The sequence below is a fragment of the Chenopodium quinoa genome, unplaced genomic scaffold, assembly GCF_001683475.1.
Source record: "Chenopodium quinoa cultivar QQ74 unplaced genomic scaffold, ASM168347v1, whole genome shotgun sequence".
Classification (NCBI taxonomy): domain Eukaryota; kingdom Viridiplantae; phylum Streptophyta; class Magnoliopsida; order Caryophyllales; family Amaranthaceae; genus Chenopodium; species Chenopodium quinoa.
The window spans coordinates 507,162-521,317 of NW_018744854.1; the positions used below are offsets into that span (position 1 = coordinate 507,162).

Consider the following 14,156-nt stretch of genomic DNA (forward strand, 5'->3'; position numbering starts at 1 on the left):
TAGGTGATAAGTTATTTGATTATCAATTCTATTTTGTTAGAATTGTATATGTTAAAGGAGATAGTGGGGTATTGTTTTGGGAAAAGTAGATTTGATTGAAGATAGGGTTTTTTTTATTTTTATTAATGTTAGTGATTGTGGGACCCTAACTTTTTAGTTGTAGAAAGAGTGATGTATTAAGATAATTGTGGGGCCTTTTTTTGAAATAGAAGTACTCCCTCCATCCCCATTTAAAAGCCCCATTTCCCTCGGGCACATAGATTTAGAAGATAAATTTTGGTGGGGTATTGTTGATTAATAATGAATAAAGAAAGAAGTAGTGGAAATATTTTATTGTTTTTAGGGGGAAGAGAGAGAAGATATGGTGGGGTTATTAAATAGGGTAAAGCGGGTTCTTGGCTACATTGTAGTAATAGGTACAGCTACCTTCCTGTAGTTTGATTTATTTGAATTGGTAGATATGAAGTAGGTTTGTGTCTTTCTTCCACTTCGAGATCTTACATGTTTGCTATTAGCCTTAGAAGCGAGATTACTGGTATCTTTTGTTGTTGGTGTGCTTGGCAACATATGAGCGAACTGAGAGGAAAGTAGTGACAGGTTTGTTTGGAATGGCTTCCCTCTGGCTAGGTTCGTGTGAATAGTTTCCCTGCTCCATAGTTGCCCTAACCTCGTCTGATTTTCCATGGACTCGTTTTTGTCAGACATCCAGTGTTTCTACTGCATTATTCTTCTTTTAATTTCCTCCTTTTGGTCAAAATTTTGTGTGAGATAGGTCCTCTTACTTTTATCATGTAGAACACATTCATCTAAATTTTGTTCTCTGTTGATGTAATTAAGAGAAGTTAAGACAAGTATAAACAGAACTGTTAGTTATTTGTTTACCTTAGAAGCCCCAGAGTTGTAGTGGAGATGCAAATTAAATTAACTAGACTGATTAACTGCATTGCAATGTGCATGTGGTCAATTATTGGTGTCAAACGGCCCTATTGCAGGGTTCCTAAATACCTCCAACTCTTTGGCAGCTCCTCCCACTTGAACTGTGCACGTTTTTGCTGATTTCTGATGGTAGCTCTTTACCACATCTGTTTCAGGCCATTTCATCACTTAATGTAGCAATGGATACCATTCAAAAGATTGAAGAGGTAGTAGACTTTGTCAATAATCAGCTTATGGTTGACGATTCTGGCATGTCGGTACAGGCCTCTCAGCTCAGTGGAAGTTTATCTCGTCAGAATCAGCTTATAAACGTGGTGGCTTCTGAGCAAGCACACGATTCCAGGTCAAATGGAGCAGTTGCTCCACATGATGCAAAGATTCCGTCAGAGCTCATTGCAAACTGTGTTGCCACACTGCTGATGATTCAAGTAAGCCTTAAGAGTTGTTTTTCCATTGGTTACATTTGGCCCTATAATGTCATATATTTTCATTAAATCCATATACATCCCTGCTGAAAGTATGAGAGTAGTCCAGCTAATATGAAGCTATCTAGTTGACCAAAACAAACCAACAATCTCATATATACTTGGGTGCGCATAGAGGTAGGTGCACCCAAGGGTCATTTTTTGCTCGTTAAATTCCAAAGAATGGTGGACATGTGCTTGCTAATGATAGCCCGGAGAACGGTGGACAAGGTACGATTAGCAATCGGAGGGTGACTAGAAGGGCTAAATAAGAGCTTGGTCCCCACCAACTTCCACAAAGTCTTCCAAAAATAGTTGAAGAACTTGGGATTACGATCTAACACAATGCTCTTTGGAATACCATGGAGCTTTACTACTTCTCTAAAGAACAAGGTAGTAACATGAGAAGCATCATCGGTCTTATGACAAGGAATGATAGAGCCATCTTGCTAAAACAATCCACCACAACAAACACAAAATCATTTTGCCTTGGAGTACAAGGGAGAACAACCACAAAATCCATACTAAAATCGTCCCGTGGGTGGCCAGTAACCGGAAGAGGAGAGTAGAGTCCATCGTGGAATTGACTTTTTGCCTTATGACAAGCACCACAACGAACTATTACATCTTGCACATCACCAAACATTTTAGGCCATTAAAAATGTTCACGAAGGATATTATACGTTTTTGGAACAAGGTCTCCTTGATGAGCTTCTTTCACGAGTAACTTTCGATGAGAACATTTGAAAACACAAAGATTGTTTCCTTTGAAAAGGAAACCTTCTTGCATCATGAAAGAACCATTGATCCCATCTTCACACTTCTTCATCAACTCACCAAAATCCTCATCATCACCGTACAATTCTTTAAGCAAGTCAAACCTCAAAAACTTCGCATCAAGAATTATGATAAAAAAATGCCTCCTAGGCAGAGCATCGGCTACAACATTGCTCTTCCTTTCTTTTTATTTAGAAAAGAAAGTAAAGGATTGGAGAAACTCAACCCATTTGGCATGCCTCACATTGAGCTTATGAGAACCATGATGTACTTAAGAGATTCATGATCAGAATGTAACACAAAAGGTTTAAGCTTCAAGTAATGTGAACAATGATCAACAATCCTCACAATTGCATAGATTTCCTTGTCATAGGTATTATATTTCGTTCTTGCCCCACTAAGCTTCTCACTAAAATAAGCAACCGGCCTCCCTCCTTGAACAAGTACCGCCCTAACTCTAACTTCACTAGCATCACATTCAACCTCAAAGGGTAGATCAAAATTCAGAATTTCCAAGATCGGAGCCTATTGATAAAAATTCAGAAGTTCCAAGATCAGTGCCTCACATAACTTTTTCTTGACAAAAGCCCTTTAAGCCGATGGTGTCCACTCAAAAGTTCCCTTCATGCATTCGGTGACCGGAGCCAAAATAGTACTAAAATTCTTCACAAATATTTGATAGAATGAAGTTAGGCCATGGAAACTCCTAACTTAGGTAAGAGTAGTAGGAATAAGCCAAGATTGAATGGCTTCCACCTTGTTTGGGTCCATTGAGATCGCTACATTAGAAACCACATAGCCAAGGAAAACAACACTATCAACCATAAAAGTACATTTTTCTTGGTACTCGACCAACACTTCCTTGACAAGGGGGTGGATTGGGTTCTCTCACTCACTTTCTTGTGTTTCCCTAAGAAGACAAGTTTCCCTAAGAAGACAAACACAAACGATTTGCACTTGATTCATCTCCTTTCCCATCTCTTTTTTCCCTATGAGAAGGTTCTCTTTGATTGAGTTTCCCATACCAAAGGGTTCTTTGTGTTTAAATGTGGGGGATAAGGGGTTGAGTACAATCTTCTTCTTATCCATCATGAATGAATAAGTGTTTTTCCTTCCACCATGCAACACGCTTCTATTAAATTACCAAGGTTTTTCAAATAAAACATGACAAGCATCCATAGGCAACACATCACACATGACAAGCATCCATAGGCAACACATCACAAAGCACCTCATCCTTATATAATTTGCAAATTAAAAAAAAAAAAAAAGAGTTCGTTTTGTTACCTTAACCTCATTGTGATTATTAAGCCATTGAAGCTTATATGGAGTAGGATTCTCGGTATTGTTAGAGCTTCATCACTAGTATTGTTGAAGCCACGTTAGTGCAAGAGCCACTATCAATTATAAGGTTGCAAACTCGAGTTTGGAAAATGTTATTCTTTTGCTCTTTCGCCAAAGGATTGGAAATGGAGTGAAGTGACCTTTTAACAAGGATTTGACCCACATTAACCTCATCATTCTCATCATATGAAGGGTTCTTAAAATCTCTCTTCTCATCTTTGTATTTATCATCCTCCATTTCAAGAATCATCGTAGCTCTACTATTAGGACACTCATTAGCAAAATGTCCGTAGCCTCTACACTTCTAGCAAACTTTTTTGCTCTTGCTTTGGTCATCCTTGCTAGAAGAATGCATGAGAGCCTTGCCTTTGTCATCCTTGGCAATGGGCTTGCTTGTCTCACCTTTTGGAGTAAAGGGTTCTTGAAAGAAGGTGCCCACTAGCACTACTCATTTTGTCATACTTCTCAAACTTCTAACCCCTTTGCACTACATGATCAAAACTTCCATGGGCATGAACATCAATCTTTTGTCCAAGCTTCCTCTCAAGACCACCAATTTACCTAGCAATCCTATGCTCTAGGGCCTCTTCAATTCCACTCAAAATAGATTGTTTTTCAAACTCCTTGGTATAGTATACATTTATATCGACATAGCACCTTGCTTGAGAGCATTCAATTTAAGACAAACATCTTCCTCGGCACAAAAGCCTTATTCATGTGTTTCCTTAATTTCTCCCAAAAAGTGACTTTTGATTTTCCTTCTTTCCTCCTACGGCTCTTATAAGTTATCATACCACAAAGAAGCATGTTCTTTTAAGTTTAAGGATGGCCAATTTGCAATGTTTTTCATCATTATAACCTTTATACTCGACCATATTCTCCATACTTCTAACCCAATTAAGAAATTCATTAGGTTTAAGATTACCTTCAAAATCCGGAAATTCCAACTTGATGTCTTGGTCACGGTTGTCCTCATGGTGCCATTGGTGGTGTTCCCTTTTCCAATGAGGAGAATAAGAACCATCTTTTCCGCTTGGACTTCTACTTCTTAAGGCTTCTTCTATTCTCCAAAACATAATGAAATCTATCAAACTTCCTTTTTAGAACATCCAATCTAGAGTGCTTAATGTGACTTTCTTCATCTTCATTAAAAAACCTGTCATCCATGTTTCAAGAGGAAAAGTTCAAACTTTTTGGGAAAAAGATGAGATCTTTTGAGAGGGGAAAAGAGATTAAAAAAGGTAGGGTCTTTCTAGGCTAATAACCTAGGCTATTGATACCAAATTGATATGAAATAAATAAGAAAGACCAACTTTCAATCCAAGCTTCAATGTTTAAGATGCAATCTGAGAGAGAACAAGTAACAAAGATAAATTCTTGCACATAATTCACTAAGTTTAATGTAATAAGGGTTTAATCCAAGCCTAACACAAAGTAGAGCAAAGATTAGGGGAGAAATCTCATAGATTTGCAAATAATCACCAAGATCGAAAGAGAGAAAATTCTCTTTTAAAGTTCAGAAGAGGCAAGAATCTTCATTACAAGGGTTTCTCTCCTCTTATATGGAGTGAGATAAAACCTACTAATATAAGTTTAAAGTAAAAGAAAGTTGTCCAAACAAGCAAAAATACAAAGGATAAAGTAACCCGGAATCGCTTAAAAGTTCGGGCGAACAATCCTAAAGTCGGGCGAACCATTGGTAGGTTCGGGCAAACCACTATGAAGCTTAACTTCTCAAACTAGCTTACAAAATGTTTGGGTGAACCTTGTAAAGGTTTGTTCAAGGAAATTTGGGTTTGACCAAGATAACTTATCGTCAAATGCGCATAAGTTCTTCTATTCTCGCTCAAATCGGGCTTATGACCTCTCGTTGAAAAGCTCTTGGACTCTACTTTCATCTCCAATTTGAATTGTTATAAAATTCTTTGTAACGTAAAAGACATAGCTATTTGAAGTTAAGTAGCCCATTTTAACCAAGCAACTACTCAAGTTTGAGGATGGTCAAATCCAAGAGTTGACCACCAAGGAGCTTACCACCACTTCGTGGCACTTCTTCAAATTCCTCCACCAAGTTTCATGTAGGGTTGTGCATCGGTCCATAACCGAACTGGATCGGACTAGACCGAAGACCGAATTTTAGGAAAGTTGGGACCGAAGACTGGACCAATCAAATTCGGTCCAAGATCGGACCGGACCGATTAGTCCGGTCTAAACCCTGGACTGGGACAATTCTCAATGATTGTGAATAGTTTTCTAATGCGTACCTTATTGTTTATGGGCTTAATTCTTTGAGTATTGTACATTATAACCATATTAATCATTACTGTAGTGTCATGAATCTCATGCTTGCCTAATGCCTATTTACACATACTTTTATCATTATATTCATGTTAGATGCTACTGTATAATATATTTAGGAATCATGAATGCCGTATGCGCGTATGCTCATTCATTTTGTATTCTTTACAAAAGAAAAGAAGCAATAATTAAGAAAATAGCGATTACATCTAATCAAGTCATTAAGACATATAGTACCAATTTATAACTCAAAAGTCAAACCACAATTCCAAAAGTATACGGTAAATGTACTACAAGACATATTAAAGCCAAAACATCAATGAGGACAATGACAATGAAATTGCTCCAAAAATCTTAACACCATGAAATCATCAATATCAATCTACAAAAAGAAAAAAATTCATATAAATTAAAAAATTCCATAGAGTTAATATATGTATTGAAGTATTAGTAATAATATAGTAGTATTATCTTTTTCATTCATCAAACAAAAACTACGTCAGATTCACCATCATTTAAAGTAGAGCTCTCCAAATCTAAATATATATAAATAAAAAAAAAAAAAAAAAAAAAACAAATCAAATCGGCTCTATAGAAAAGAAAAAATAATAATTGTAATGATGTATAAGAAAATACCTTTCTCAAGTTGCTCAATTTCTTCCAATTTTTCCTCAACACCTCTTTCTTTATCTTTCCTAGGATGAAGCCAATCTTGTGAAGATATAAGAGCTTGCACTATGTTTTAAATGACATATAATTATTTTTACAAAAATCAATAATATTATTATTAATTACTAATTTGATATAAACAAAAAAGATAATAAAGAAAAATAAAAAAGATGAAGACCTTACCTTAGGAGTCAAGGAGCTTCTAAGTGAATCAAGATGACGACCCCCGGCACTAAATGTCGACTCGGATGCAACAGTGGATATTGGCATTGCTAGTACATCACGAGCCAAGTGTGCCAATATAGGATATCTATGAGCATTCATCTTCCACCAAGTAAGTATGTCCATCTCTAACTTATGTTCACCTATTTGATCATTCAAGTATCTATCCAATTCCGAACTTGAATATCTTCTATCTAAACTCCTCACTTGATTTTCAATATCTTTCTTTAAGTCAAAAATAGTGGGTTGTGAAGAAGTACATCTACTACTAGTAGAGAATGAGTCATCACTATGCGGTGTGAAAGGAGTATACATCTTTCTATAGTCATCAAACAATGAAGTCGCTCTACGATATACAATTTGACTTAACTCTTCATCTTTAGGTGATGGATACATATGAGCGAAAGCAAGTTTCAAGCCTACAAATTTCACCTTGGGATCAAGTATGATACCCATATAGATCAACACATTCATCTTTTTAATATCTCCCCAATATTTGTCAAACTTTTGCTGCATTGTAATGGCCATAAGTCTAAAATCTCCATCATCACTATTCATCCACCTTTTCAATTGATCACGAGCACGAGCAATGTGAAAAAAAGTATTATTACTTGTTACATACAATGAACCAGAAACAACATCAGTCAAAACCTTAAACTCTCTTAGGAAAACTACTAACCCTTCAACCGCCTTCTAATCACTCTCAAGGGGGGCTCCAGAATTTCTCAAATCATCTTCTCCTATACCACCACTCTGATTATCATCATATCTTCGGTAATCGTATCTTGATCTAATTGAGGATTAGTTGGAATATCCATCCTCCAAAAAATATCTTGAAACTTCAATGCTTTTTCTAGCATATTAAAAGTGGAGTTCCACCTAGTTGGAACATCTAAATACAATGAAGAATGGTTTGGAGCATACCTTGCAGCTATGTCTTTAAAAAGTTTCAATCTAGATGGAGAACTCTTAACAAACCTCACAACATATCTAACCTTATTGATGAATTTTTTTATTCTTCTTCAACCCATCCCGCACTATAAGGTTTATAATCACACATCTCATATGCATATAATCACCATTACCAATACAAGACAATTTACCTTGCATCATTTTTCTTAATTCAAAACATGCAACATCATTAGAACTTGCATTATCAACAGTAATAGTGAATAATTTTTCATCCACACCCTAAGAAGTTAAACATTCTTCCACCCTCTTAGCAATAGCTTTACCCTTGTGGTTATAAATAGGACAAAAGTTCAAGATCCTTTTATGCAACTTCCACTCGGTATCAATCAAATGACCCGTAAGACACATGTAATTGATTCTTTGGATACTTGTCCATGTATCAGTAGTGACAGAAATCCGTTGACATTTCATTCTTAGTAGTTCCTTTAATTGTGTCCTTTCTCTTGCATAAAGTTGTAAACAATCACGTGCAATAGTACTATGTGTTGGTATATGAAACCTAGGATAAACTACAGACATAAAGTTCCTAAAACCAGGTTTTTCTACATGACGAAAAGGTAATTCATCCACAATAATCATGTAAGCAAGAACATCTCTAGCATCATCAACATTTAAAGCCCAGACTTTCATTTTATCTTGTCCAACATCAACATCATGGTTTCCTCAGTTTGTTTTCCTCAAGTTTTGTTTTTAGGATTAGCTGGACAATTCTGCCAATGATTTTTCACGTTTTTTGACCCATTGACATTAACATCATAAGCAAATGTTTTATTCTCACAATACATACATTAAGCTTTAAGCTTACCATTTTCCTTGTACTCCCAAAAATGCACCTAATATTCTGCTCTCCTTCCTCTTCCCTTTGGAACATAATGTCTTCCCTCCAACTTTTTCCTAGGTGGTAGTAGTGTTGTGACATTTTGCTCCTCTTTATCAACTTTGTCAGAAACATCATCCTCATTAAAAGTTGCATCTACATTTGCCTCTGAATCTTCAAACTCAGAGAATGACCTCTTATTTGTTGATTTGGAGCTTGACATCTACAAAGAAATGTAAATTATGAAGCATTTCTTATGCATAATATATTATTCGTTAGATGCAATTAACTACAATACAGACTTATTTGTTGGATGTAAATTATGAGCTTGACAGTAGTGCTATAAGCTTAACTTGTATAATAATATACCTAGTAGGCTAGTAGCATGTATATAATATAGTAGTTTTTTAGTGCTATATAATCTATCTTTAACTTTTGGAGAATATAATATAGTAGGTTGTTTTAGTGCTATAATCTATCTTTAACTATTGGAGAATATAATATAGAAGTTTTTAATTGCTATGCCTATAATCTATGTTTTTAGTATGTTATATTGTTATTAAAGATGCAACTCGTGACTCATACAAGATTAGTATATAAATATATGAATAATATAATATAGTAGTTTTGTAACCATGTTGAACAATCAAACAATTGTATACAGGCAAGAGGCAACTGTCAAATAAAAGACTCAAGTTATCAAGCACTCAAGTGCATATTACAATAATTTCATGCAGAATAAACACAAATCTCAAATATCACCAAGAAATTCTACTACATGAAAGCATACAACAAAATTAAAATACTCGAGAATTTTACCTTTGCCGGTGCAAATCAGGAAATTAACAATACTACTCCACTTGGCCTAAATTGATGATTACAATATAGAGAAGCAAATCAGAGAATCAATCATAAAAGAATTTTAGGAAGATGTGATGATTGGTTTGTAGAGTTACAAGTTGCGCTTTGCTTGAGAATTGCGGTTAACGAAAGAAGGTTTTAGGGTTTTTTCAACGGTGACGTACTGACGTTTAATTTCCCTAGAATTAGTCTAAAACGTTTTAATTCCAAGGGTTTTTGTTAGCAATTTACGCAGCCCACACTGATTGGTATATATGTAAATCCGGGTTGGTCCGGACCGAACCGAAACCCGGAAAAATTCTATTTTATAAAACCGAAGACCGGACCGATTATATTCGGTTTGGTTTTGTCCAGTCCGGTCCAAAATTTCGGTCCGACCTGAATTTTGCAGAGCCCTAGTTTCATGCACCCACATCATTACACCCAGGTCATAGGTCGTGGGCATAGGTTATATACTGCCAATAATTATTAGAAATCAAAATATGGTTGTTTTTATGCAAAACTCAAAGCAAAGTCAATGCTCTCAATTGCATACATCATGCGATCCCCTCCCTACTCTCACTCTCTCAGGTTTAGAAATGAAACATTATTTCTGATATCCCTTTATTTTTTATTCTCTCAACACATTTTAGAAATTTAAGAGCTGTTTATTTTTTATTTTTTTTATAAATAGTAGAAATTTAGGAGCTTGAGAAGGAAGATACCAATTATTACCAGCAATTAATTAGTCTAGAGGACAACTATTAATATAGAGTTTCCTTTGGATGATATTTTATACCTAGCAATATTTGTCTTAGTAGATTTACTAGCCTATAAAATTCTCCCATCAATAGGGCAACCCCAATTGCTGTAGAATTTTTCCATCAATTATGATCATATAGTTATAGAACCATGAGGCACTCTTCCATTTCAACCAACCTGCTTTGATTTCTAATTGCCTATCGATGAATAAATCTTAGTAGTAGGTAATTCCTTATGCTTTTCTTGAGGCACCATCTCCATCTAATTTTTTATCTTTTCAATTATTAGATCCTAAATAGCATGCACATCTCCATCCAAATCTGCATCCTTTTGATAAGGAGCTCTTATGTCTTACCAACATTGGCTCGCAAGTTATGCTAGCTCTCTCATGCATGCCCTTAATAAGGTTAATATATTTTCACAAAGCACCATGGAGCAAGTTTGGAGAGAGCATAATGAGTGAGGGAGCACAAGGGAAATTTTATTTTGGAGAAAGCATAATGAAGCACTTCCTCGCACATGTCCCTTTCTTGCTTACCTAGTGAAAGCAATAAGACAATCCTCTTGGTGTAAAATTTTATTAATTTATATTTGGACAATATTACAAAGTGCTTCGAATGGTGTTTGATTATTGCTTGGTTGAGTGTAGAAGATAAAGGATTCCATGAGAATATGAGACTTTTGTTGTGCATTGCGCATAAGCATTTGTTGTGAATTGTGCATAAGCATTTACCAAATTCTATTAATCCCAACTCCTAAGGATTTATAAGATTAATTGTGGATTCAACTCATCCTAGGCAATACTAGAGGATACGGGTTGTTTAGTATCAAATATATGTTAACCTTTTATTATGTTGTGTATCATGGTACACACACAGAATGATATTTGAGCTAAGACAACCATTATTTTCCTTCACACTGAATTAATGGTTGAACTAATTAACCTTGAAATTTAATTGCCTTGTCATTCCTTGATACATGCACAACTTTGACTATAATATAACACTTTGACCATATATATATCAATATGTTGGTAAAAAGTTATAAAGTTTACCTTGACATTTTACATTGTGACACTAATCTTTGATTTAGTAGTCAAAATAACTTAGTCAAAGCTAGTGTGCGAATGAATATTGTAGAAAGTCATATTGTTACATACTTACATGTATGGAGAAACCAAGGAAGTATTATTGTATAGATACAATCACCTTATTATGGTTGAGCCAATCAATCAAGCAATCAAAGCCTTAATCCTATAAGTGGGGTCGGCTACATGAACTAAAATTGATTATTCCGTATAGTTATCCACAAAAGTCTTCTTCCTCCATCCCTTACGATAAAATACCTCATTGTCGTTTAAATCAATTTTTTTTCATATCCTTCCTAAATCTTTTCACCCAAGTCATTTTTGGTCTCCCTCTATCTCGTTTAAGTTCTCCATGATCCCATTCTTCCACTCTTCGTACTGGCGCACCCGGGGTTTCCGTCTTACATGCTGAACCAACGCAAGCTGATTTTCCCTTAGTCTGTATGCAATGCCTGCAACACCCACTTTTTTTTGCAAATAACTTCATTTCTAATTTTATCTCTTAGAGTGTTTCCGTGGATCCATCCTAACATGCACATTTCTGTAACCTCCTTTTTTTTTTTTTTTTTTTTTTTTTTTTAATGTGCTTCTTCTTTAAAGCCCAACATTCTGTACCATAAAGCAACACGGTGGCAGTCCTATAGAATTTCCCCTTATTTTAGTCGAAGTGAAACTTTAATAAATTTAAGTATAGATTAGCCTTAATAAATTAAAACCAGATCACCCTATTAGTCTTTCTAAGTGAATTGAATACAACTTTATTTTGGTCTTGCTTCAAGTTTCATCTGAATCCAAAACTTAATGGACCAGCCTTCACAAAAACCACTTGCCTACGTCTTTAAATTAATGAGAAACTTCACTAGGAAGTTCTTGCGAGAGGAATACTTGATGCGAATTTGCTCCTTTGGTAATGTTTTGAAAATTGTGACAAAGATTCCAATCTTCAAAGTCGGCGAGGAGGGAATAAATGCTTGAATGATGTACTATTTCTAATATTCACATTTGGGGTGCTATTTTCAAGTAATAGCGTCATTGGCTAGTTAATTGCCTCCTACAGTGAAGTTGTTTGATGTCCTTGCCTAAAACTATATTAACTAAGTGGAAAGCCATTGCTTATGCCACGAGTGATGTATAACAAAAGCTTTTGTGTACTCTCGGTTTACAACGATTCTAGTGTACATAGAATAGTTTTTGTGTAACTTTTACCAATTTGAGATAACTTTTAATCTTTTTTTGTAACTTTAAACCTGATGTGAATGTAAAATAGGCAAATGGGATAAATTTTAGAAAGGGTAATATAATTACTTTCATTCAATGAGAATTTCTACTCATTTAAAAAGAGTAACTTTATCAATAAAGCATGATAATTTTTATTTATATTAGGGTAACTTTTATTTATGTTGAGGTAATTTTTATTTATGTTAGAGTAACTTTTAATCATTTTAGCACAAATTTACAAACAGGTGTAAAATGTTAATGTACCATTGATTTTTTTAAATGTTTGTGGATGCTTAAATGTTTAGTTGGTAAATGCTAAGATGTTGTTCCCTTGAAGTCACGCAAGATCATGCAGCTGTTGCTTTGCTAGAAACTAAGCTGTCAAAATTGAGTTTCGTGGATCCTAAGAAACAACTATTGCTTGTTGTGGGGGGACTTGGTTAGGGGATATATAACTGCTAGTTAGCAAGCAAATTTTCACTGCACCTAGAGAATATGCAATTTAAGTACATATATTTTTTTTCTCCTGATTTGCGTGATATAAACTACATCAGTTGTTAAAACGTGAAACAATTTGCCAATCCAGAACATTTGTTGGTCATTGGAAATCTCTTTATTTTCCCCTCTCCTTATTTAATTATACAGAGCATTCGTTACAATATCTGATAATAATAAAGAGTTGTTCCAATGATTTAGGATATTGTCTAGCCTTTACACATTCCATTCCAGCAAAATATGTTAAATTCTTTTTCATAACAAAAATAGTATGATTTTCATCTGCCTTTCTTTAATTAGTTCGTGTCACTATGTCAGTAGCATCTTTGCAGTGATACTTCTCTGTTTTTGTATATTTATTATGATTGCACAATTTAATTGTGAAACATTATTTAAATATTTCAATTGTGAATTGCAGAAGTGTACTGAGCGTCAATTTCCGCCTGCTGAGGTTGCCCAAATTTTAAACCTGGCAGTCACAAGCTTACAGCCATGCTGTTCACAGAACGTCCCAATATATGCAGAGATACAGAAATGTATGGGAATCATTCGGAGCCAGATACTGGCACTTGTACCTACGTAGAATTAATCTACTTGAAACTTTGTATCTGGTGTAAATTTATAATCTGTAGATGTAAATTTATAAATCTTTGTGGTGGTTGCTGCTGTCCAAGCCAAAGCCCCTTTGAATGTTGTCAATTTATCGTAATTAAATGTTGTATATGAATCATGAATTCATATTTGATTAAATATATATTCATGTGCAATTTAGCACTTCCACGATGATTATCATCTCATTTTTTCTCCAATAAACTCCATTTACCTTTTAAAATCACAAATTGGAAATGATAACTAAACAGAATCTGTTTCTATTGGATTCCTGCACTAAGTTATGATTTACCCTAGATTATACAAAGAATATGATCTCTCCATATATACAAACAACCATGCCAAGTAAAGTGGTAACCCGTAGTGAATGAGATTTGTTTTTTCCCTTTTTTTTAGCAATTATTCACACAAGAAGCTATGAGGCACACGCTATGCTTGTACTATATAAGAAATTTATTACTTTACTAGTAGTATTACGATTATATATTTTTTCAAACATCGATATTTACATAAAGTTTTAAATTACTAACACATAAGTTAGTAAGTAGAATAAGAAGAAAATAAGTAAAATAAAATACCTATTAAATTCTTTTCAATACTTTTGAAGGAATTTACATCATATGGATACAAACTAGTAGAAATATTT

The 14,156-nt window shown here is 34.7% G+C and overlaps 1 protein-coding gene across 4 annotated transcripts in view; it reads left to right on the forward strand.

Annotated features, from left to right (window-relative positions):
• Window positions 1–13,698, forward strand: part of LOC110704584 (protein ALWAYS EARLY 3-like) — a 30,997-nt gene extending 17,299 nt beyond the window's left edge. For 2 of the 4 annotated variants that reach the window (XM_021882392.1, XM_021882393.1), the window contains 2 exons: window positions 1,092–1,364; window positions 13,320–13,698. In XM_021882392.1, coding sequence (XP_021738084.1) covers window positions 1,092–1,364; window positions 13,320–13,484 — 438 coding nt within the window. In that variant the 3' untranslated portion in view covers window positions 13,485–13,698. The remainder of the gene's footprint in view (window positions 1–1,091; window positions 1,365–13,319) is intronic. The other 2 variants (XM_021882394.1, XM_021882395.1) reach the window with 2 other exon arrangements.
• Window positions 13,699–14,156: the final 458 nt, after the last annotated feature.